The 21,107-nt window shown below is 45.1% G+C and overlaps 2 protein-coding genes across 4 annotated transcripts in view; one reads left to right on the top strand and one right to left on the bottom strand.

Annotated features, from left to right (window-relative positions):
• The window catches only part of MAGI3 (membrane associated guanylate kinase, WW and PDZ domain containing 3), a 78,548-nt gene extending 70,538 nt beyond the window's left edge, over positions 1-8,010 (top strand). Inside the window, exons 20-22 of one of the 2 annotated variants that reach the window (XM_030473603.1) lie at positions 1,001-1,139; positions 4,363-4,452; positions 4,921-8,010. In XM_030473603.1, the coding sequence (XP_030329463.1) occupies positions 1,001-1,139; positions 4,363-4,412 (189 nt within the window). In that variant the 3' untranslated portion in view covers positions 4,413-4,452; positions 4,921-8,010. The remainder of the gene's footprint in view (positions 1-1,000; positions 1,140-4,362; positions 4,453-4,920) is intronic. The other variant, XM_030473601.1, reaches the window with a different exon arrangement.
• Positions 8,011-8,218: 208 nt separating this feature from the next.
• Positions 8,219-20,825, bottom strand: PHTF1 (putative homeodomain transcription factor 1). Of its 2 annotated transcripts, XM_030473610.1 has the most exons (18): positions 20,663-20,823; positions 20,542-20,598; positions 20,390-20,459; positions 19,746-19,904; positions 19,347-19,506; positions 18,436-18,561; positions 17,467-17,626; positions 16,226-16,399; positions 16,071-16,148; positions 15,176-15,385; positions 14,688-14,816; positions 13,745-14,017; positions 12,973-13,104; positions 12,697-12,783; positions 11,573-11,728; positions 11,072-11,167; positions 9,931-10,056; positions 8,219-9,520 (listed from the first exon to the last, which is right to left on the bottom strand). In XM_030473610.1, the coding sequence occupies exons 1-18, from the start codon at positions 20,705-20,707 to the stop codon at positions 9,500-9,502; spliced, it is 2,259 nt and encodes a 752-aa protein (XP_030329470.1). In that variant the 5' UTR covers positions 20,708-20,823; the 3' UTR covers positions 8,219-9,499. The 2 variants fall into 2 exon arrangements, with proteins under 2 accessions (XP_030329470.1, XP_030329471.1); XM_030473611.1 differs by lacking the exons at positions 8,219-9,520; positions 9,931-10,056; positions 11,072-11,167; positions 11,573-11,728 and adding an exon at positions 11,742-12,485 and having other exon boundaries at positions 20,663-20,825.
• Positions 20,826-21,107: the final 282 nt, after the last annotated feature.

A 21,107-nucleotide genomic window follows, 5' to 3' on the forward strand; every position in this document is an offset into this window, starting at 1 on the left:
ATTCCTATGGAGGAGCAGTGCCGTAAGCACTGTGCTGTGTGTCCCCAGCAGCTCGAAGCACAGAGGGGCTGCACTCACCCAGCGTGAGGTTATTCACACATTTCACATCATTCAGATTCTCCCTCCTCAGCAGGAAAATGGTGTCATTTTCTGGCTGTACTTTAAAACTGTGAAGAGGAATTTCTCGCCCAGTTAATGGCAACTGAGCATGATGGGAAGCACGTTGTCTGGAGCGGGGTGTCCTGTCCTGTCCGATGAGTAACCAGACTGTGACCTCCTTTGGCAGAGACAGTTTATTTAACAAAGCCCAGTCAGTTCCTTTAAACTGCTAATTTTATACACTAGTGACATCCATTGGCCGATTCATGTATTGTAAAATAGATTTCATGACCCTTTTTGTAGGGGTGCTCTTCCAACCCCTTCTCAGCAGCCTGCGAAGTTAATGTGAGCAGTCATTACCTGCCCACTGCCTCTGTAAGTTGCTAATTCATAGAATCATGGAATGGTTTGGGTTGGAAGGGGCCTCAAAGCTTCTCCAGTTCCAACCCCCTGCCACGGGCAGGGACACCTTCCACTAGAGCAGGTTGCTCCAAGCCCCTGTGTCCAACCTGGCCTTGAACACTGCCAGGGATGGGGCAGCCACAGCTTCTCTGGGCACCCTGTGCCAGCGCCTCAGCACCCTCCCAGGGAAGGACTTCCTTAAATGAAAATGCATTCAGGCACGCGGCTGTATTGATCTCATCATTTGTAAATAAATGGAAGATGTGCTTAAGTAACCTGAAATCTGCTGAGCAGAAGACCTATGTGAAGAGCTCTGAAACACCAGAGTGTTGTGTCATATCATGTTGATGAGCAGCCATGGAATGGTGTTGCTGTTGCTGAGTGAATTTTAGTAGGAGAGGAAAAATAGAAGCCTCTTACTTTTTAATTTCTAAATTAAAAATCAGCTTACAGTGTCAGAGAGTCACAAGGACTAACCTGGTTGCTCTTTTTTCCTCAGGTCGGTGACCAAATTGTTGAAATTAATGGAGAACCCACCCAAGGAATCACTCACACACGAGCCATTGAGCTGATTCAGGCTGGAGGGAATAAAGTTTTGCTGCTGCTGAGACCGGGGACTGGCTTGATTCCAGATCATGGTATGTCACCTCAGGGGCTGCTGCATTTTAAGGGGCCAAGGCCATGGAGTCCAATCTGAGAAGGAGACTTTGGTGCTTGCTCACAGGAATAGTTAGCAGTTCCCTTTTTGACAGCTGTGCAGCTCTTCGGATTAATTTTAAAATATAAGGAATATTTTTGTAAAATTAACACAAGTACCTGGGAATATCACACAGTGTGAAATTACTGCATATTTGTAACTGTAATAAGTTTCTGAGCTCTAAGCTAATCAAGCTTTCCTATACAAATGTGGTAATTAGCACTGATTGACTTTTAAATTAAAATCTGCTATGATACAGTACTCAGTTCAAAATGCCTGTATTGTTAAGAATATTATTTCTGTACAGGTTTATATCCCTGCTTTTAGCCTTCTAAATTATGGACTGCTTTGTTTTTCAAACCCAAGCCTTCAGACAGCAGGGATAGAGGCAGCTTTCCTCTCAAAGTGGGTTCTGCTTGTTTAAAGCGGTGACTTCTGCATCCACAGCAGGAAAGCACAACTTTGTAGGCAAAGAAAAGAGAAGGGCAGAAACTCAAACGCTTGCAGGAGATCTCAGTTCAGAGAACAGAACTGAGGATTTTGAATCTGACAAATTGAGCTTAACTCAAGTATCAGCAGAATATCCATCAGCAGAACTGATGGACAAGGGCAGAGCAGCTGACATCATCTACCGGCACTTGTGCAAAGCGTTCGACACCGTCTCGCACGACATCCTTGTCTCTAAATTGGAGAGACATCAATTTGATAGATGGACCACTCGGTGGATAAAGAACTGGCTCGATGGCCGCACACAAAGAGTTGTGGTCAACAGCTCAATGTCCTGTTGGAAAACAGTAACGAGTGGTGTCCCTCAGGGGTCGGTGCTGGGGCCGATCTTGTTCAACATCTTTGTTGGCGACATGGACAGTGGGATTGAGTGTGGCCTCAGCAAGTTTGCGATGACACCAAGCTGTGTGGTTCGGTTGATACGCTGGAGGGAAGGGATGGGATCCAGAGGAGCCTTGACACACTCATGAGGCGGCCAATGCCAACCCCATGAAGTTCAACCAACCCAAGTGCAAGGTCCTACACCTGGTTCGGGGCAATCCCAGGCACAGCTACAGGTTGGGTGGAGAAGAGATTCAGAGCAGCCTGAGGAGAAGGGCTTGGGGGTGTTGGTCGATGAGAAGCTGAACATGAGCCGGCTTCAGTGTGCGCTTGCAGCCCAGAAACCAACCATATCCTGGGCTGCATCAAAAGCAGCGTGACCAGCAGGTCGAAGGAGGTGATCCTGCCCCTCTGCTCTGCTCTTGTGAGACCTCACTTGGAGTATTGTGTACAGTGCTGGTGTCCTCAGCATAAAAAGGACATGGAGCTGTTGGAGCAAGTCCAGAGGAGGCCACAAGGATGATAAGAGGGCTGGAGCAGCTCCTGTATGAAGACAGGCTGAGAAAGTTGGGGCTGTTCAGCCTGGAGAAGAGAAGCTGCATAGAGACCTCAGAGCAGCTTCTAGTGTTTGAAGGGGGCCTATAAGGATGCTGGGGAAGGACTCTTCATCAGGGACTGTAGTGGTAGGACAAGGGGTGATGGGTTCAAACTTAAACAGGGGAAGTTTAGATTAGATATAAGGAAGAAGTTCTTTACTGTGAGGGTGCTGAGGCACTGGAATGGGTTGCCCAAGGAAGTTGTGAATGCTCCATCCCTGGCAGTGTTCAAGGCCAGGTTGGGTGGAGTCTTGTGTGACATGGTTTAGTGCGAGGTGTCCCTGCCCATGGCAGGGGGGTTGGAACTAGGTGATCTTAGGGTCCTTTCCAACCCTAACTATTCTATAATTCTATGATTTAGGAAATGCTCCAAAGCTACAGATCAGAAAGGCTTGAGGCAGTATTATAAAGCAGAGAGTGCTTTCTCTGTCAGTACACGTTTTAGTCTTTTCACCTTGGTGCTGACACCAAGATTCTGATGGTAAGCTCAGCATTGCAAGGTCAATTCTTCTGATGAAGAGCTTTTCACTAATAGTGACCGAGTGTGAGTTTATACTTGGAAAATTTTAAAACACTCAGACTGAACTACCAATTGTTGTTCAGTCATTTACAGGCTGCAACTGGCACCTACACAAGGGATAAAATCTGCTTGGAACTTCCTTCATTTCTTTCCTCCAGAGAGTTGGAAGGCGGCCCCTTAACATCTTATTGTTCCAACCCACACAGCACAGACAAGTCAGTGAATTAGCTCATGGCATGGAAACAGCCCATCTGTAAACCATGAGGGCTGTTCTGTGCCATCTTGCTAAACTCCTGCCTGGGTTTGTCTCTCCGTGAATTACCTTGTCTTAAGGGTGAAAGTTAAATATAGCCTTCCTTGTGCTCTGATGAGCTTCTGCTAAGGTCCTCTTGAAAAGCAGCATTTACAATCTAGAACAGGAGGAGACAGCATGTGTGGGCACCTCCAGTGCTCTGCTTACAGCTGTGTAAGCATAGTATAATTTCAGCATTGACAAATAGTGTTTATCCTGCAGCATGAGGGATGCACAGTAGTGATCTGGAATCACTCCTGGCCCTCTTGCTCACAGAAATCTCCTGAGTCGGAGGTAGAAACACAGAATGATAGAAGAGCTTTCATTCCTTCTTCAGCCTGCAGAAGAGAAGGCTCCAGGGAGACCTTAGAGCAGCTCCCAGTGCCTAAAGGGGCTACAAGAAGCCTGGAGAGGGGCTTTGGACAAGGGCCTGTAGGGACAGGCCAAGGGGAATGGCTTTAACCTGCCAGAGGGGAGATTGAGATGAGCTCTTAGGCAGAAGTTCTTCCCTGTGAGGGTGCTGAGGCGCTGGCACAGGGTGCCCAGAGAAGCTGTGGCTGCCCCATCCCTGGCAGTGTTCAAGGCCAGGTTGGACACAGGGGCTTGGAGCAACCTGCTCTAGTGGAAGGTGTCCCTGCCCGTGGCAGGAGGTTGGAACTGGAGGAGCTTTGAGGTCCCTTCCAACCCAAACCAGTGTCTGATACTGTGATAAGAGTTTGAAGGAACCTCCAGAGACCATCTGGTCCAGCCTTCTGTCCAAAGTGGGGCCTGAGATTAGGTTAATCAACTTAGATCAGCAGAGGTGGAGAGGGGAAGGGTTTTGTTGCCTCCTGTCTCGCTGTTAATTATACATTTCTGATTGAAATCTTGCTTGCTATACTCTGTGATTTTGGTATATAGTTCTGGGCTTTTTCTCTTCCTCCTTCAGGTTTGGCTCCTTCCAGTCTGTGTCCCTACGTGAAACCTGAGCAACATTAAGGGCTTTCAGTGCTTTTCTTGGTTTTTCCTTAAAGACTTGGTAAATCTGCATGTCTTGTGTTTCATCTCTTCCTATTATTAAAATGCAAAGCTATGAATAACCTCAACTTTTCACTGTTTCAGTTTTCTTTTAGCATAACAATTTCAGTTCATTTGGTTTTCTTGCATTAAATAATGTAGGTTAGGGACTTTGTTTTGCAGTTTTGCTGTGTAGGCTCTAAAGCTATGCTGATACAAGACTCTGTCAGTCCTGCAGAGATCACACCAGCATTCTAAGGGTTTTCTTCCAAAATCACATCCTTATGGTTGTTGTAGGTTGTAGAACAGTGTAATATAGAAAACTGACTAAACAAGACCTTGAGAGTATGCCACTACATAGTCCTTTTTAAATGGAGGGTTGCATATAACCTCCTGAAACCTCAGTAGTGTGCACGTTTCTAAAACATTTAGAATATTTTTCTTTGATTTTTCTAGTCATTTAGTCAAATCTCTCCCTGTTCGCTTCCAGGTGATTGGGATAGTTCTAATCCATCTTCGTTAAATGTAATATATGAAGAACAGTCACCATTATCTTCATCTTCACATTCTGCTTCCCCATCTGAAGTGTGTTATTTACCAGTACCAGGAGAAGCTTTAACAAGAGTCCAGCTGTCTGAGAAACTGGAACAAGCAAAGAACACTGTGCCTGAAAAGATAAGCACTTTAACTGAAAACCAGTTTGAGATGAAGCCTCAGTCTTCTCCCCAGAGAACAAAGAACAGATGGGAATGTCCCTCCAGTCCTGGGTTTGAAATCACAAAAGGTACTTTGGAAGTAAGGACCACAAGAGACAGATCGGCAAGTCCAGAAAAGTTTGGGGCTGCTGAGAGCCACCCTCAGGCAGGATTCCACAGACAAGGGGATCCTGAAAAATCCTACGGCAATCTCTCACATAAATCTGAGGGTTCCAGAAAGAGTGAGAGTAAAGCCACAGAAATAGGGATGAACAATAGTAACAGAAAAGAGTATTCCAGTGGAAATCCAGGAAGAGCTGCCAGTCCCCACAAGCATCTCGGTAAGCAAGGAAGCGTAGAAACGCTCAGCAGGTTACAGGAATATCAAGATAGAACAACTGGTGGTGATAAAACAACTGCTGAGCAATTGAAAGGTGGAAGTGGTAAAATTGGAGTCACCTGGAAAGACATAAAGCAGAAAACTTCTGGAAAGAGGGAAGGATGGTCTCCAGAGAGACAATACGCAGCATTTGACGAATATCATCTTCCATTCAGTGACTCTAGGAAAAACACACCTGAAGACGAAAAAATGAAGAAGTCAAACTCTGGAGAACCAAGTTCCAGCAGATTCAAGACTTCCAGCCTTTCCAACATTCCACTGCTTTCCGTGGAGAAACAGAGAAGGCTGGAAACACAGGACACTATTACACTGACCAGACAACATGGAGAGAGACACATGGAGCTGCCCGATGAAACCAAAGATGATGGAATTTCCAAATCTGAGAGTAGTTCTCCAGTCAAGAAAACACCAATAACTCCTGGACCTTGGAGGGTACCGAGCGCCTGTAAAGTCACCCCAGCAGCAGGTGTGGCTGAAAAACGGGCCTGACTGACACTTTTTTAGAACCTGTTTTAATCAAGTTTCTAATAACGGTCATTTAAAAGCGTTGTTTCTTTTCACAGAGTTGTCATTTTTCTTCCAGAAACTGGTTAGAGGGTGGAAAGTATTTGATTTGTTCTTAAATTATCTAAGCTGCATGAAGGACCTTTTGGATTGCTTAACTGAAACTTCCTAAGCTGCTGTCCCCTTGCCCTTTTGAAGGCAGTGTTCTGCTGCTCATCATTGCACTGCTACAGCTTTCTCTGATAGTATTGTGAGTTTCTGAACAAATTATTTAATGCCTATATCGCAAATGTGATCATGACTCACTCCTTGTTCTTGTGCCAAGTTATCCGTTGTATCCAAGTCCATCTAATCCTTCTCCTATGTACTCCAGTCACAGAAGAGGCAGGTGTCTGAAGTGGGTGTTTGCTCCAGAGCATGCTGCATGTTTACACAAGGAAGCACCCATGTTCTTACTGAGTCAGTAAGACGATGGGTGAGTTGGTTCTGTCGATTCCAGGGCAGCAACGAGCCACTGATGCTGTTCAATTAAGGGGTTTTCTTAAATTTTTATACCTACTACAAAATCCTGTAAGTAAAAACTATATTTCACATAATCACTGTTTTGTAATTTTGCTTGTTATGACCATGGCAAAAATGGCTTTATTTTCTTGACTCATCAGGATGCTTGGAATAGCTGTGTGCACACATCTGAAAATCCTGCCTTCTGTTGAGTAACATCATCCCTTCAGGTTCACTTGTGGCACCATGGCCCCCTCAATGCGCTTGGTCAGTGTGAGCAGTGAGTGTACATCTTCAGCCTCGCTGTGCTGCTATGTACTGAATCCCAGAATTACTTCATGTAATGCTAGTTGGGAATCAGATTTTTTTTCCTTCTGTATGAAACCAGGTGACCTTTAGGACAGAACCAGCTTCTCACTCTTTCCTGTGTGGATTGGACATCTCCCATATTTTACTTTGAATGCGTGATCTGTTCTAAGAGCACTAAATAGGTGATATACAGGGTCCATGAGGCTTAATATCTATTGTTTGGGCTAGAATACCCAAACAATAGATATTAAAAAGAGGAGTGATGCCACCAGATGCATCAGTCCTACAGCTGGAAGAACAGCAGGCTGCATAAATGGAAGAGGTTTATCATTTTAGTGATGATTTCCTGACAGATTTTTAGGGACTGTGAAAAGTGGTAAGAGGAGCCCGTTGGTGCAGTTTGGAGGAGGAAGTGTCAAAGGCCGAGCTTTATGTACTCACGTCAGAATTCAAGCTAATATGACTTGCTGTTTGAATGAGTTAATATCTCATTTTGGCTTTGAAACATGAAATGTTTCCTAAAGAGTAACGAAGCACAGGGTGTCAGTTCCGAGTGGAATTCTTCAGCAGTACAAATGCTGCTCAAACAGCGACCTTGGAAATTAAGCTGGCTTTAAAGCCGAGCTGAACTGTGCTCTGCTGCTGGACCTCGGGTGATCCAGTGAGAGTTGCTGTGTAGCATAATACATGCAAATACCCCCTTTTGGGGAGTACGACTGTGAAAATATTTAATACTTTGAAGTAGCCTGTGTAGATATTAACCATGTATTCTTATCTGGAGATTCTGTTCTACGTGGAGTTGTATGCACTCGCATACCTGACTACCGAGTACAGTAACAAATTCAGACATTGAACACGAAGGTGACTTACACCACCGAAATCCTCTCCCCATCATAACCACCTCCCCTATTTTTTCTCTCTGTTACTGTGACCTGATTTCGTGTCTTCCCTGTCTGTGATTTCTCCTTCCATAGAACTTGTATCCGTTCCAACTGTAACAGATGACTTAGCGACGTGGCCTTGGAATGCTAAGTAATGTATGGATGTACTGGGTGTAAATGTTTATATATTGTACAGCACCTTTATACATACTTCTGAGGTTCTGACTAGAGAGAGACCTGTAAATCGCTCATTATTTTTTATATAGATATTAAAAAGAAACTCCAGTTCATGGCCTGTTGGATCTGCACTGTATAAAATAGATTGTTGACTTTCAGTGGTGTGATACCTTAAAACAGCTTAATCCCTGACCCAGGTCTTACCTACAACCATAGTGCTCTTCCAGAAAACAAATGCAATTTATTCCTGGAAGTTTCTTTGACTCCCTGTTCAAATAACAAAGGTATTATAAAAATGATCAAGTCATGTAGAAACGGTTGTTAATGATGAAATACTTGTACTGTAGGTTTATTTGTACATTTTGATATATAAAATTGTCATCTCCTTTTACATCTTACAACTTTTCCTTGTACAGAAAATAGCTGTAAACAAACAACTTACTACCAAAAATTCTTCTGCCATCTCACCCCTTCTGTGAAAGAATGAAGCTATGAAAAGTTCCTGTTTTTTGCTTTTTTTTATTACTAATAAATAGAAGGGGGTAGAGCCAGTTAAGGGAAATGTAACTTTTAACAGATGTCTTGAAAACATTCTGTTTTCCCCCGTGCCCTTTCCAAGCATTAACCTGCTCGTGAGGAGGAAGCCTGTGCTGTGTCCCTCCTGCTGAACTGATCCTCCCTGCAGCTTTCTCCCCTTGGGTGCTCCAGTGTGAAGCACCACTGCAGCGCAGACCTGCAGCAGCTTCTCACGCCACCACCAGCACAAGACATGACAGGATGTGCTGGGGACAGGGAATGAACACAACAGAATACTCTGCACTGATAAAGGCTTTACCTGTTGTTTGTGCTGGAGCCTTGTTCTCATGTAACTAAGGCTGGCAAAAAGTGATCATTGTTAATTTGCAGAAGACCCAGCATCAGCCAAGTAACGAATCTGTTACTGTTTGGTTGTCAGCACAGAGGCAGAATTCATCTTGTGCAGACCACATTTCACTGCCTGCTGCAGTAGTTCAGGAGAGAGGCAGGGCCTCAAGCACGCTGAGATCAAAAGGAAAGAAATGCTCTTCAGCACAGTCAGGTAAATGCATCTGGGCATAATCACTCTGAGCAGAGCACTGGAGGATGCTCAAACGGATGAATCTCAGTGCAGCTCCAGAGCTCAAACAGGATGGTGCTCATCAAGAGGAGGGCTGGCTCTTCAGTCGTCACATGCATAGGACTTGGGTTTGCAGGAACAAGGCACCTGTAGCCCCATCCCTGTCCCTCCAGCCAGAGCTCGGGGCACTCACATTGCTGTTGGTCGCTGATGCCCTGCGCATGCTGTGCCCAGTTCTGCTCTTTGCAGTGCAGCTGCTCCTGTTTGACCCCATTAACTCTGTTCTGCTGTGTGCATATGCCATAGGGTGACCAGTTCATTCTGTCTGTTGCAGAACACGAAAGCAGAGGGAGAACCTTTGATACGTACGCTGAGAACCTGTTAAAAACCTGGTAATAGCAGCTTTCTGCAGCTGGAGAACACCTCTGCGTTCACCCAAGGCTGTTGGTTCTCTTCTCTGGTCGGACTGTCAGGTGGAGATGGCCAAGTGCCCATGTCCGGTCAGTTCATGGTTTAATTTTCCATAACTGAAAAGAGATTCTGAGTGTGAGTCTCGGTCTGAAAGCTGATGGCCTGAGGGGTTTTCATCTGCAGGTAAGAGTCAGTCTCCTTTGCCCAGCCTGTGCTGAATGCTCTGTGCAGTGAGCTCCAATTTAAGTGTGAGCCACAGGAGGACTGTGTCTTCATTCCAAAGGGAAAGGACACAGGAGTCCAACTAATGGCATTAAGTGGGCACCACAGACCTGAACAAGGCTGAAATCTAAGTCATCCTTGTCCTTCCCCGCCAAATCTGGCTCAGGGAGGTGGAGGTACATGATCTGTTCTCTGAACTACTACATGGTAGGATCCTAATTCAAACCCCGACCTTCCTGCTGGGGCAGGAAGAACTTGGCTGCAGCACAAGTGATGCATTAGTCTGGCTCGGAGTTATACTTACTCTGATATTGAATCCTAGAAGATCACTTATAACACCTGAGACAGCAGAGAGTATTACAACACGTGTTATGTTGTAGATTAATGGGTTCATGGTCAGCCCATACAGCCTGAATGGAGTATCCAGCTCCTGTAGAGACCGGAAAAAAAGTCCATTAGCATTTATCCATATCAGAAGCAATTAATCCTCTGAGTTTTAACATAATACCAGCTCTCTGGCAGACTTGCCAACCACGCACGGCCTCCATATCCTTTCTTAAATGTATGTACAGAAACTGCCTCTCTCTTTCAGGCCTCCCAGCTCAAAGGTATTTTCTAACTGTTGAATCTGAGGAGGCTCCTTTGCCACTCTGGTTGCATAATAAGAGCTTGATGCAACAGGCTGTAGAATTTGCCTGGGCTAATTTATGTGACTCAGACTGTGCTCTTTCTTTTCCAAATATCTACTCTGCTACTCTCAACAAGCTTCAATATTGAAGCTGCTGAAGGAACATGACTTCAAGCAACAAGGAGAGACGCCGGGTTCATATGCGCCTCTCCTCTCACTGATCTAAGTTGCAGCAAGCCACTACTAATCAAATGTTTGCAGGACTAATTAACCACACTGGTCCTGTATTGCTTGAACTTCTGTTGTAGGAGCCAGGCTGAGAGAGCTGGGCTGGGGCAGCCTGGAGAAGAGAAGGCTCCTGAAGGGGAGACCTTAGAGCAGCTCCAGTGCCTAAAGGGCCTACAGAAAACCTGGAGAGGGGCTCTGGACAAGGGCCTGTAGGGACAGGACAAGGGGAATGGCTTTAACCTGCCAGAGGGGAGATTGAGATGAGCTCTGAGGCAGAAGCTCTTCCCTGTGAGGGTGCTGAGGCGCTGGCACAGGGTGCCCAGAGAAGCTGTGGCTGCCCCATCCCTGGCAGTGTTCAAGGCCAGGTTGGACACAGGGGCTTGGAGCAACCTGCTCTAGTGGAAGGTGTCCCTGCCCGGGGCAGGGGCTTGGAACTGGAGGAGCTTTGAGGTCCCTTCCAACCCAAACTATTCTAGGATTCTAGGAACTTGCCTTAGCAAGGACAAGACAAATGGGAAGAGGAACAACAGCCAGTGTCGTTAGTCATTGCTTCTGTAAAACTACGTTTTTGGGGAGAGCAGCAGCTCACCTTCAGTAGCTTTGTAGATAATTTCAAAACGTTGTTTACCAGAGACAGCTGTTCTTTCTTGTTTGGCTTCTTCTCCATCTTTAGGTATAAGTTTATCTGTGACAGAGACGTTACAGATTAGATGTTAATACTCCAGCAATAGCCCCCAAGTGATTCCTAACGGTGGGAATTGGAGCCATTTTTGCAGTCTGTTGCCGCTGCTGAAGAAGTGATGCATCCACAGACAGGAATTCCACAGTGATAATACTCTTTCTGTGATTGATATGGCACATGTTAACACAGGGACAAAAATCAGCTAGAGTCTTAGATTTTGTGTCTGTCCAAACATTTGCCAGCTCATCCCTCCCCAGCTACACAGAGCTTTAGTGCCTTCTGTCCAGCACAGGGGTTAAGTTCTAATTTAAAGATTTGATTCCAGTATTTTTTAAGCTGGTTTGAAATACAATAATTATATTTAAACAAGCCACAAAGCCAAAAGGAAAATAAGCTAAATGGGGATACCTGCTCAGTGAGCAAGATGGAAATGTTACTGTATTTCTTATTGGTTTCAGAGCCCAAAGATGCCAGGCGTAGTAAAAAGAGAAGAAGTGCTGCCTCCCAGATGAGGAACTCCCAGTTGTAAGCTGCATTCAGAAATGTTTTGTGACCCTTAAGAACCTGTAATGGGAAAAATAACAAGTAACATGCCTGTTCTGAGGAAAAGTGCCAAAGCATCACCCCTGCTCCCCTTCTGAACAGAGATCCGTGCTCTGGAGCTACTGAACATTCTCCCCTTGGAGCGCAATTCATTCGTGCAACCAGGTTAGAGTAAAAGGTCTTGTTTCCAACCTGGCTTTAGCATGGAATTTTGATTTCTTTTCTTTCTGCTTAGAAAAGGACACTTGTTCTTTCTCTTTCCTCGCTCTTGCCAATTACTGAGCAATAAATTGTCTTTCATGTCTGCTTGTCCCAAGGGCAAGCCTCAGACCACCCCAGCCAGGCTGCCTTCCCCAGGATGTGCTCACTGGGTCTGTCATTACTTCCTCCCACAAACCTGTGGCTTACAAAAGCCATCACAGAAGAGAGTCAGTATCTACTCATCACCAACCTCACTGCTACCACAACTGTGGTGCCATGGTAGCAAGAACTTGCCTGAACAATCCAATGAATCTCTTGCCAAAAACAAAGAAACCAAGAAACTACTCTACAATCCCTCCCGAAGCCTCCTGTTAGAGTGAGCAGTGTTATTATTAAAGCGTGACAGCTATTGACCTGCTTTTCAATGGCTGGTTAAAGAAGGTGCTGCAGTCAGCCCTCTTCAGTAACATGCCCTGTGAACACTTGAGATATCTGGGCAGAGAGTTCTCTCCTTCATGCACAAAAGCCAATGATGTCCTTAAATTTTCCTAATGATTATAAAACCCCAGACTTTCCTCTGCAAACAGAGAATTAATATCTAAACATAGAGAATTACTATCTATTACCAACAAAACAATACAAAGCTTTTTAAAAATACAAACCACACTGTATTATTTTGGAGACAAACAGCTACAGTTCAAGCACTTTGAAGGCTGGCAAAAGAAAAGCCTCCAGTAATTTGGGTTTTTTTCCCCCTACTTCCTTAAAGAAAAAGGTTCAAATCTCACCTGGGCGCAGCATATAAAAGCGATTGAAAGAGCCAGTAAAAAGATTGATGACACAACAACATCCACGGACCGCTGGGGGCCTCGCCTCTGCCAAAACAAAGACACTGAGTCAGGGCTGAGAGGAATGTGGAGCTGTGAAGTCAAAGCTCACCACAAAGAGCTCTAAGTGTTCACTGACTCGAGCAATGCTACCAGCAACAGCAATGAGGCAAAGAGCCCGTACTGAGAGCCTCGCTTGTGCCCTCTCTAACAACCAAATCCTGGCTCAGAACTCACCTTTAGATAGGAACGAAGGGATAACCAGATCTTAATGTTTTCTACCTTCTTGAGTCTGAAGTGAGGAATTTCATATTTCCTGGCTTTCCGAGCAGATGTGATGTGACTAAAAAGCTTGGCAAACAAAAACCTCTGCAAATTAAAAACAAAAACATACACAACATAAATTGTCTAAACCAAATGAGATTGCTTGGGATCGCTTAGTGGTAACTGGCAGGAAAGGTTGTGGCACCCTGGGAAAGCTTAACAGGGGCCCTTGGGGCCTCTCCAGTAAACAGTAGCTGCTGTGGACTGGGCTTGGAACAATCTGGTCTAGTGGAATGTGTCCCTGGCCATTGCAGGGGGGTTGGAATTGGATAAGCTTTAAGGTCCCTTCCAACCCAAACCAGTCTGTGATTCTATGATTATATGATCTAATGCTCCATCTCAGAACAGGCCAATTCAGCAGGCTTTTTGTTCTTCCCAAACAGCTCCATGCTGAAGTGTTCACTTCCATGCAGGGTGCCATTTCAAGATGTGAAAAGGTAATTTCTCTCTCGGGGGCAGGCTAAGAGGGGGAGTGCAGGGGTCAGGAAGGGTACTGACAGGTTTAAGTTTGTGACTTAAGTCTTACCAGACTCCCCTACCTAAATCTCATGGACCTATTACCAGCTTTGACACCACAGCTTGCTGAGACACACTCGTCTTGCCAGCATCTTCTACGACCGCAGCACAGTTTTGGTAGAACACCCACGCGAGGGTTCATGAAAGGCAACAGCACATTTAAACCCACCTGTTTATATGTTCGCTCAGCAACACACATCATGAAGAAAAACATCCAAGTTAAGCACAGTCTTTCAAGGAAGTTGATCGCAGACAAAACAATGACCGCAGTGCTCGCAGGTGCTCCACAGAAGATGTGCAAAAGCTCCTTTAGAGAAATAGAGCAGAGCTGCTCCAGGTTGTCTGTGCGGAAGAGTCTGTAGAGGAATGGTAGGAATGCTAGTCCGATGGTAATGATGTTTCCCAGCATCTGATAGCCCACTCCTTGCTGGTAAGCGTTAACCTGGCAAGCAGGAACAAAACCAGGATGATTACATGTGTTTTGCATCAAGGAGAAGACATGCTGCTGTGGCAGAATTGATTCGATCAAGGATTCAGTTCCCCTTCAAAGGATACAGCCTAAAATAATTCCATCCGTTTCATTCCAAAACCAGCAACAATCAGTCAATAAATAATAAAACCACCACCTTCAGCACACTGCAGAGACACAGCCAACAGCAATCAGCACTCACTAAAAGAAAGAGGGGAGATTGAGATGAGCTCTTAGGCAGAAGTTCTTCCCTGTGAGGGTGCTGAGGTGCTGGCACAGGGTACCCAGAGAAGCTGTGGCTGCCCCATCCCTGGCAGTGTTCAAGGCCAGGTTGGACACAGGGGCTTGGAGCAACCTGCTCTAGTGGAAGGTGTCCCTGCCCATGGCAGGGGGTTGGAGCTGGAGGAGCTTTAAGGTCCCTTCAACCCAAACCAGTCTGGGATTCATGAGTCTTCAACAGGAACTCCTCAGTTTTGGTTTGTGCAATTTTTAAGTTAAGAACACGTAGAGCAACTGTACTGGCCATTGAGGAAGGACCACTTTTATACTGCACTTCATATTTGCACGTAAAGCCATTTTCAGGTTTTCTGGTGGTTGTTTTTTAGTGCAAGGGAGAGGTTGCAATGCTCTAAAGCCCTCTTACCCTGCTCATGATAATCCCACTGATCTCCAGCACAGACATGTCCACCTTCTTGCAGTCATTCCCTTCCCAGATTAGTGCACTCACTTTTGCAGATGCTGGACTCGTATTCTGAAGCCAAAACAAATGGTTCTATAGAAGAGAAAAGAATGCAAAAGGTGTATCATCATTTCTGTCCCACTATTAAATAATGCTTTTTCCTAGAAAGTGTTTAGATTGAGAGGGGAGATTCCCAATTTGTCTTTGGGTGAAATACTTTGCTTTAGAATTAGCAGTAGTCAGGATAATGCTGGCAGGGAGAAGGGAGCTCATCATTGATGCTACTTAGATCATCCCAGACGTCCAGGCGATTAACAAGGCTGACAGGATGGGCTCATCCAGCAGCACGCAGATGGGTCTTTCATATTATTTGGGCATACAGGGGGGAGGGGTGTGCGGGGTGCGTGGAATCTTTCACAACATTCTCAGCTACTGGATACAGATCAACAAACCTGCTGGAAAACATCTTCCTTGGCATCCCGCCTGGAATCCCTCACAGTGATCTCCTCGCTGTCGCTGGTGCAGGAAGAGCGACATTCAGGCCCATGAAGCAGATCATCCCAGAGCATGTCTTCTGTCTCCGAGTCATGGCGAGTACTTTCAGAGTCTCTGCGGGTCACGCTGCAGCTCCGGGATCCAACATTAATGCAGGACCTTGAGTCCTGTGAGGAAAAGCAAACTTTACACAGTGCAGCCCCACAGCCAATTTGCAGAACCAACTTCCTAAATCAGCATCCGGGGCAGCTGAAAACTGACCTGAAGTCACACAGGGAGCATTAGTTCCCCAATTTTACAAAATAAAAACTGACTTATTCATTCTAATGTAAAAGTTTTCTGACTTTTGCATAAGCTATTTTAAGATTTAATTTCTATTTTATATTTATGGATTTTTATATTTATCATTTGATGTCCTGTATATTTCTATTTCATCTTTGGGTGGTGGGAGTGACAAGGGGCAAGATAAAGTAACGAGATGAATGAGTATATATGACAGAATAGATTTATTTCTTCTTTTTAAAATCAAAATTTATTAAAGCTACAACACAGTGCTGCCTCCCAAACCACAAGAGCAACTGCAGGAATTCAAAACGAGCAATTAGAGGCAGCTTGGACTAAACTGTGCTGCCAAGAGTGACTTTTTGGGTTGTTTGGCTGTTTTTGTTAAACAAAGTATTATATTCCCAATTGTGAACAAAGTTTACGAAGCTGCAAACAAGCAGGGAGGCCACACCTTATATATGAAGATGCTGAAGTGCTATTGTTTAATATTGGTCTATTCTGATGGGGAGGACAGCCCTGCACTGTCCATACTCAGTAAAGCTCTGACTCTTGTATTTATGACCATACCTGACTATATAATGTGGATTCTAGTTCAGATTCCATGACACTATCAGAGTCTCTGGTACTTTTCAGGGCTTCCTTGACCTGCCAAAACCAAAGGAAAACTTATTATCCATAGCAAAAAAAACTGTGTGGAAAATGCATAAATTCAATGTGGGTACCTGTGAGACAGCCTGGTTCAGAGAAACAAGAGGCCTTTCTTTCTTCTCCTCACAGCTGTTGTCACTGGAAGCCCCTTCTAGATTCTGGCGTAACAAGATCCGTTGTGCCATTGCTTCAGCCTCCTCCTCACTTGAAAGCTCATCAGAAACACCACCTCTGTTGGTGCAGTCATCCTAGAAACACAGCAGTCAAAATAATACTGAGGCACTGCTAAAGGAGCAGCCTGAACTACATCAGATCAAAGGTTCAAAGCCATTGCTGCTGCTACACTACTGCACCCAGTAATCCCTTGTTACCTGCAAAAGCCAGGACATGATCTCCACAGAATATGCAGAAACACAGAATCCAACTTAGCATCACAGGGACATCCCAAATTTTAACTCATTACCCCTGTCTTGCCACAGAGGTAATGAGGGAATCATGGTGGGGTGGAGCTGGATTTGGGGCTTGGGTGGGAAGAGGAAAGGAGAACAGCAGCTCTTGGCGATGTCTTACCAGCAAACTTAAGCCCAGGAGAACAGATGTATCTACAAGCTGGTGGCTAGCAGACCAGAAATCATGAGATGTGTCCCTCCACACCTAGCTCTGCTCCTCTCCAAATGTCTGGAAACAGGAGTGTGGATGGCACGGCACAGTGGTATTCTGCAGAGATTCTAATCTAAGTTCTTCTTGTGGGAGTTGACACCTTACAACCCAGAGGAGCCCCAAAAGTAACTCCACAAAGCTTTATATTTTAGGGATTTCAAGAGAGGTCACCATGCTTTAACTCTCCTTGCAAAGGATATTTCAGTCTTTACTTTCCTGCCTCCCGCTGAGAGGATATTGCAGGGAACTGTTTGCAAGGCTAATTATTTTACAGAAGTGCTTTTGAAAAATCGCTCATTTATTTTTCATCATTATCTTAATCATAAAGAAGATCATAATCTTCTTTAACTGAACATCGTGTGAGCAGAAGGCTCTGCAACCAAACGAGCACTTTGGTAACACAGGTATTTTCCAGGATTCCATAGTATGTGTTTGACATACTTGACTATTGTAACAGATTAAACGATGCTGACAGCAAAGTGTCAGCACCGTGTCAGCTGCTCAGTCAAAAAGGAGAAAGGGTTTGTAGGTTTCCTATAGGCAAGCAAAGATTAGAAGGTTGTATCAAACCACACAGTCAAATAACACCACACTTTTGGGCACATACAGAATATACTGAAATCTGTGACTTTGAACGGCTCTTTCCTGCAGGTACCTGATGGCTCTTTTCCCCATCAGAAAGTTTCTTTTTCTCTTTGAAGTGCAGCAGCCTGTATTCAGATCTGGCGGGTCTGTGTTTAATGCCATTATTCACACCATTCACACCATTCTCTGTCTCAGTCCCTTTCTCAGCTACCAATTTCACTCTTCTAATCCTACGAGAGAAAATATAATTAAATGCTTTTATGTTAAGAGAAAAACTCTTTGGGGAAAACACCATGCTCTCTTTCACCTGCCACACAGGTACAAGAAGAAACAATATAGCTAAGGGAATAAGTAATTGTCTTCTGCTGACAGGCTCTTTGTGTCGTGTTTCTGTTCAAGGGACTTTTATCTGCTTCACTCTCACTGGATGCTGCTTTTGTAACTCTAATAGTACCTTAAAACTCCTAAACCCAGAGGGAAATTTTTTCTTATTATTATTTAGAAAGAAAGAAAGAAGTACAATTCAGAAGACAAAAAATCCTTGTCAAAAGAAAGGAGCTGCCAGTTGAAAACTCATCAAGAAACTCATCTGAGAAAACAGTAGAAGACAATGAAATACGATCCCAAACAATCTATCCTCCTTGTCCTTGAGTTACTATAACAAAAAGGAAGGTGGGAAAGTGGGATGACTATCCAAGCAACTTAAACTAGAAGGCACAATTGCTTCTGGAAATCAGGTAAAACAGTAATTTGAGCACACACATTCAAGACAGGTCACTTATACACAAAAATAAGCTCTGTCACTTTCTCTACTCAACCAACACTCAGTTTAGCTACACTGTGAGATATGGTATGATCTCCTAATAAGGGTATAATATAAATTCATGAGGATTCAGCCTCCTACAATACATGCTTTGAGTTCAAAACTAGCTGGCAGCCTGTGGGGATGCCAGTGACAGTACACATTCTGTCTTCATTATCCAGATATCAAATTGTTTGCAGTGCCATAAATACAACAAACCCAGTGAAGATCACATACCTCCTTTGGAAAAGCGTGCTAAATAAATTGTTAAGAACGGACGCAGACTCTGACTGCTCTTCTTTACTGGTTTTGTCAGGAGAAGACCAACTGTTCCCATCGACACCCCCAGATTTGCGTAACTTCCTGATTTTTAAGAAAAGGAGAATTAAATTTGCATAGCAAGCTGCTTTTAGGTCATTCTTAAAAGATCTGAATCAGATTTGGACAGCTTTTTAGATGCTCTTTTTCTTAATTCATGCAGACAGAATGCTTATTTCCAAATTAAGTAAAATGTTATTTGGATTAACTGAAGTTATGCATGTACCCACAGGACATCAGTATATCACTAGCAATAGATGCAACAGACAAAATCTGGACAAAATCTTTGCTGTAGAACACTAATGGAGGCAAAACTCTATCCACATCCATCATCCTGTGTTCAACTACATTGTATGAGTGTTTGAGTCAGACACCTAACACTTAAATATCTAGCAGAGGGACTGTAACATCTCCTACATGAACAAACTGCCAGCAATTAATCCATTACAGTCCTCTCTGTCCTGTTTCTCTGTTCTCAGTCCACATCAGCAATTCCCTGCAGTTCACACCAAAACAGGACACCAGACTGGTTTGCAAAACCTTGGAGATGCCTTTCTGCGCAGAATGCCCTCCTCTGGCCACGAAGAAAGACTTTTAAAAAGCTGTGCTAGAAAGAAAGTTCAACTGACAACTGAAGAAGACCTGTCAGAGTCTGGTAAACCTGCAATATCTGTCTTGGTTATGAGAAGATTATGAGCAAGACAGAAAATACAGATTAATGGTTAAATGACATATTTACATAAAAATAGGAGATATTTACCCACTAACTTCTACCCTGAGCAACCCACCATATGCTTTGATGCCAACAAATGACCTGTCACCCCACTCACCTCCTCCGCCTGCTGAGCCCGTTGTTTCCTGAAGTTCTATTGATCTGGGTAGACACTATTTGACAGTGAACGGTTCCCATCAGCAACATAAGGCACATTGGTCCCATGACTTCACTTGCATTCACCACAGGCATCATGAAATACAACACAACTGCTATGACTGAAAGGGAGAAAATGGTATCAAATGCAAACGAGCATAGCCAGTTCCTCTGTCTTAACTGTTTCCTTTTACACAGTTTTTCTGTATTTTATTGGTATTTCTGCAAATACTAGTGCTACACGTCTTGAAATCTACATTAAGCAGGTTTCGGATCCTTATGCTTTAGATGACAGACTACAAACTGATGTCACATTCCTTGCAGAAGAAGGATTGTGGCACAGGCTGCTACCAGCCCTTACCTTGCATAACATAGAGCACCAGAAGCCACATAAAAATACGCTGGGAAGTAACCTGTATCCACCACTGGCTGAATAATGGAAAAAATACAACTCTCACAATTCCTTTCCGAGTTAGTGACGTCCAGGGAATTTCAGGCTTGGCTTTAGCAAACGTAGAGCCTTGAGATTAAAGGAGAAACAAACAAATGAATTACAGGAACTTCTGTAGTTGTGACTTCCTCTTTGGCTAAGAGCAAACCCTGCCAGAACGCTGCAGTTCAGAAGGGTGACAGCAGCCCAACTTCAGGCACTTGTCCAACCTACACAACTCCAACAGGCAGGGCTAAAAGCAGCCCTCAGTGCACAGGGCTGACCCTTCCCCTCCCTACCCCAGCCTGCTCTCACCAACTACTCCCTCAATCCCTCCTGCCTCTGCTTTCAGGTTTTCATTGCTCCTTTTGCACCGGTGCTACCGAGCACCGGGCACCCTCCCAGTGCTGAGGTCTGGGGCTTCAGCAACGCTCGGTGCTGCTGCTGCCAGAAGGGGAATGACTCAGGCTCCGGACAAGCACTTAATGGTTCAAGAGGAGGTACTGGCTGCCCTGCACTAGGCTGCGATGCGGTAACGACTCTGCAGGGACGCCGGACACCTGCATCTCTCTCACCTCTGATTAAATCCACGTCGATCAGATCAGGCTGAATGTGACCCTTCTTCTTAGGCTTGCTTTTTAAGCCCTAAGACGACGAAAACAAAGGCCTGTTATTAGCTGCGACGGGAATCGAGCCCGGGCTGCGGGAGCGCGGTAGCCGCCGTTACCTTCATCTCGGTGTGCTCGATGGACTTCTCCCATATCTGCTGGTCGTAGGCCCCGATCTGGAAGGAGAGGAGGCTGAGGGCACGGTCGGGCCCGCGCCCGCCCTCCCCGCTCCGCACTCACCTTCTTCTGGTACCAGGAAATGGCATCCCTGTCGGGAGAGGCCATGGGGCGCCGCGGGGCGCGGGCGGGATGGGGGCAGCCGGTCCCGGTCCCGGCCCCGGCCCCAGCCTGGTCCGCTGTTACTCTGGAGACCGCCACAAGCGCGGTGCTCGACTGCTTCCGCCTGCGGTCGGCCCGCCCCGCGCAGGCAGCACTAGCAGAGGGCCGAGCCCCCCCCACCCCGCGGCGAAGAGAGCAGCCAGGCGGCTAAAGGACAAAATCAGACTTTGTTTATTAAAAAAATACTTTACAGGAAAAAAATTCTATGCATTCCGTTGGACTATTTTACAAAGAAATAGCTTAACAGTTTGACACTCGTGTACAGTCAGCTACTGACAGAAATGCACTGCGTTATTCACAGAGAGGCCCGAGCGCTTGTGGCTGCCCGGCTGTGGTAAAAACCTCT

This window comes from Strigops habroptila, chromosome 18, assembly GCF_004027225.2.
Source record: "Strigops habroptila isolate Jane chromosome 18, bStrHab1.2.pri, whole genome shotgun sequence".
Lineage (NCBI taxonomy): Eukaryota > Metazoa > Chordata > Aves > Psittaciformes > Psittacidae > Strigops > Strigops habroptila.

What these genes read in the sequence shown, in the direction of transcription:
- PHTF1 (XM_030473610.1), bottom strand. Translation starts at nt 20,707, where the DNA reads ATGGCCTCTCCCGACAGGGATGCCATTTCCTGGTACCAGAAGAAG. An exon ending in AATCCACATTATATAGTCAG is followed by an intron (nt 15,386 to 16,070) that starts GTATGGTCATAA and finishes TTTTCCTCACAG; the next exon opens with GACTCAAGGTCCTGCATTAA. An exon ending in CCATCTTGCTCACTGAGCAG is followed by an intron (nt 11,168 to 11,572) that starts GTATCCCCATTT and finishes TCTCTGTCACAG; the next exon opens with ATAAACTTATACCTAAAGAT.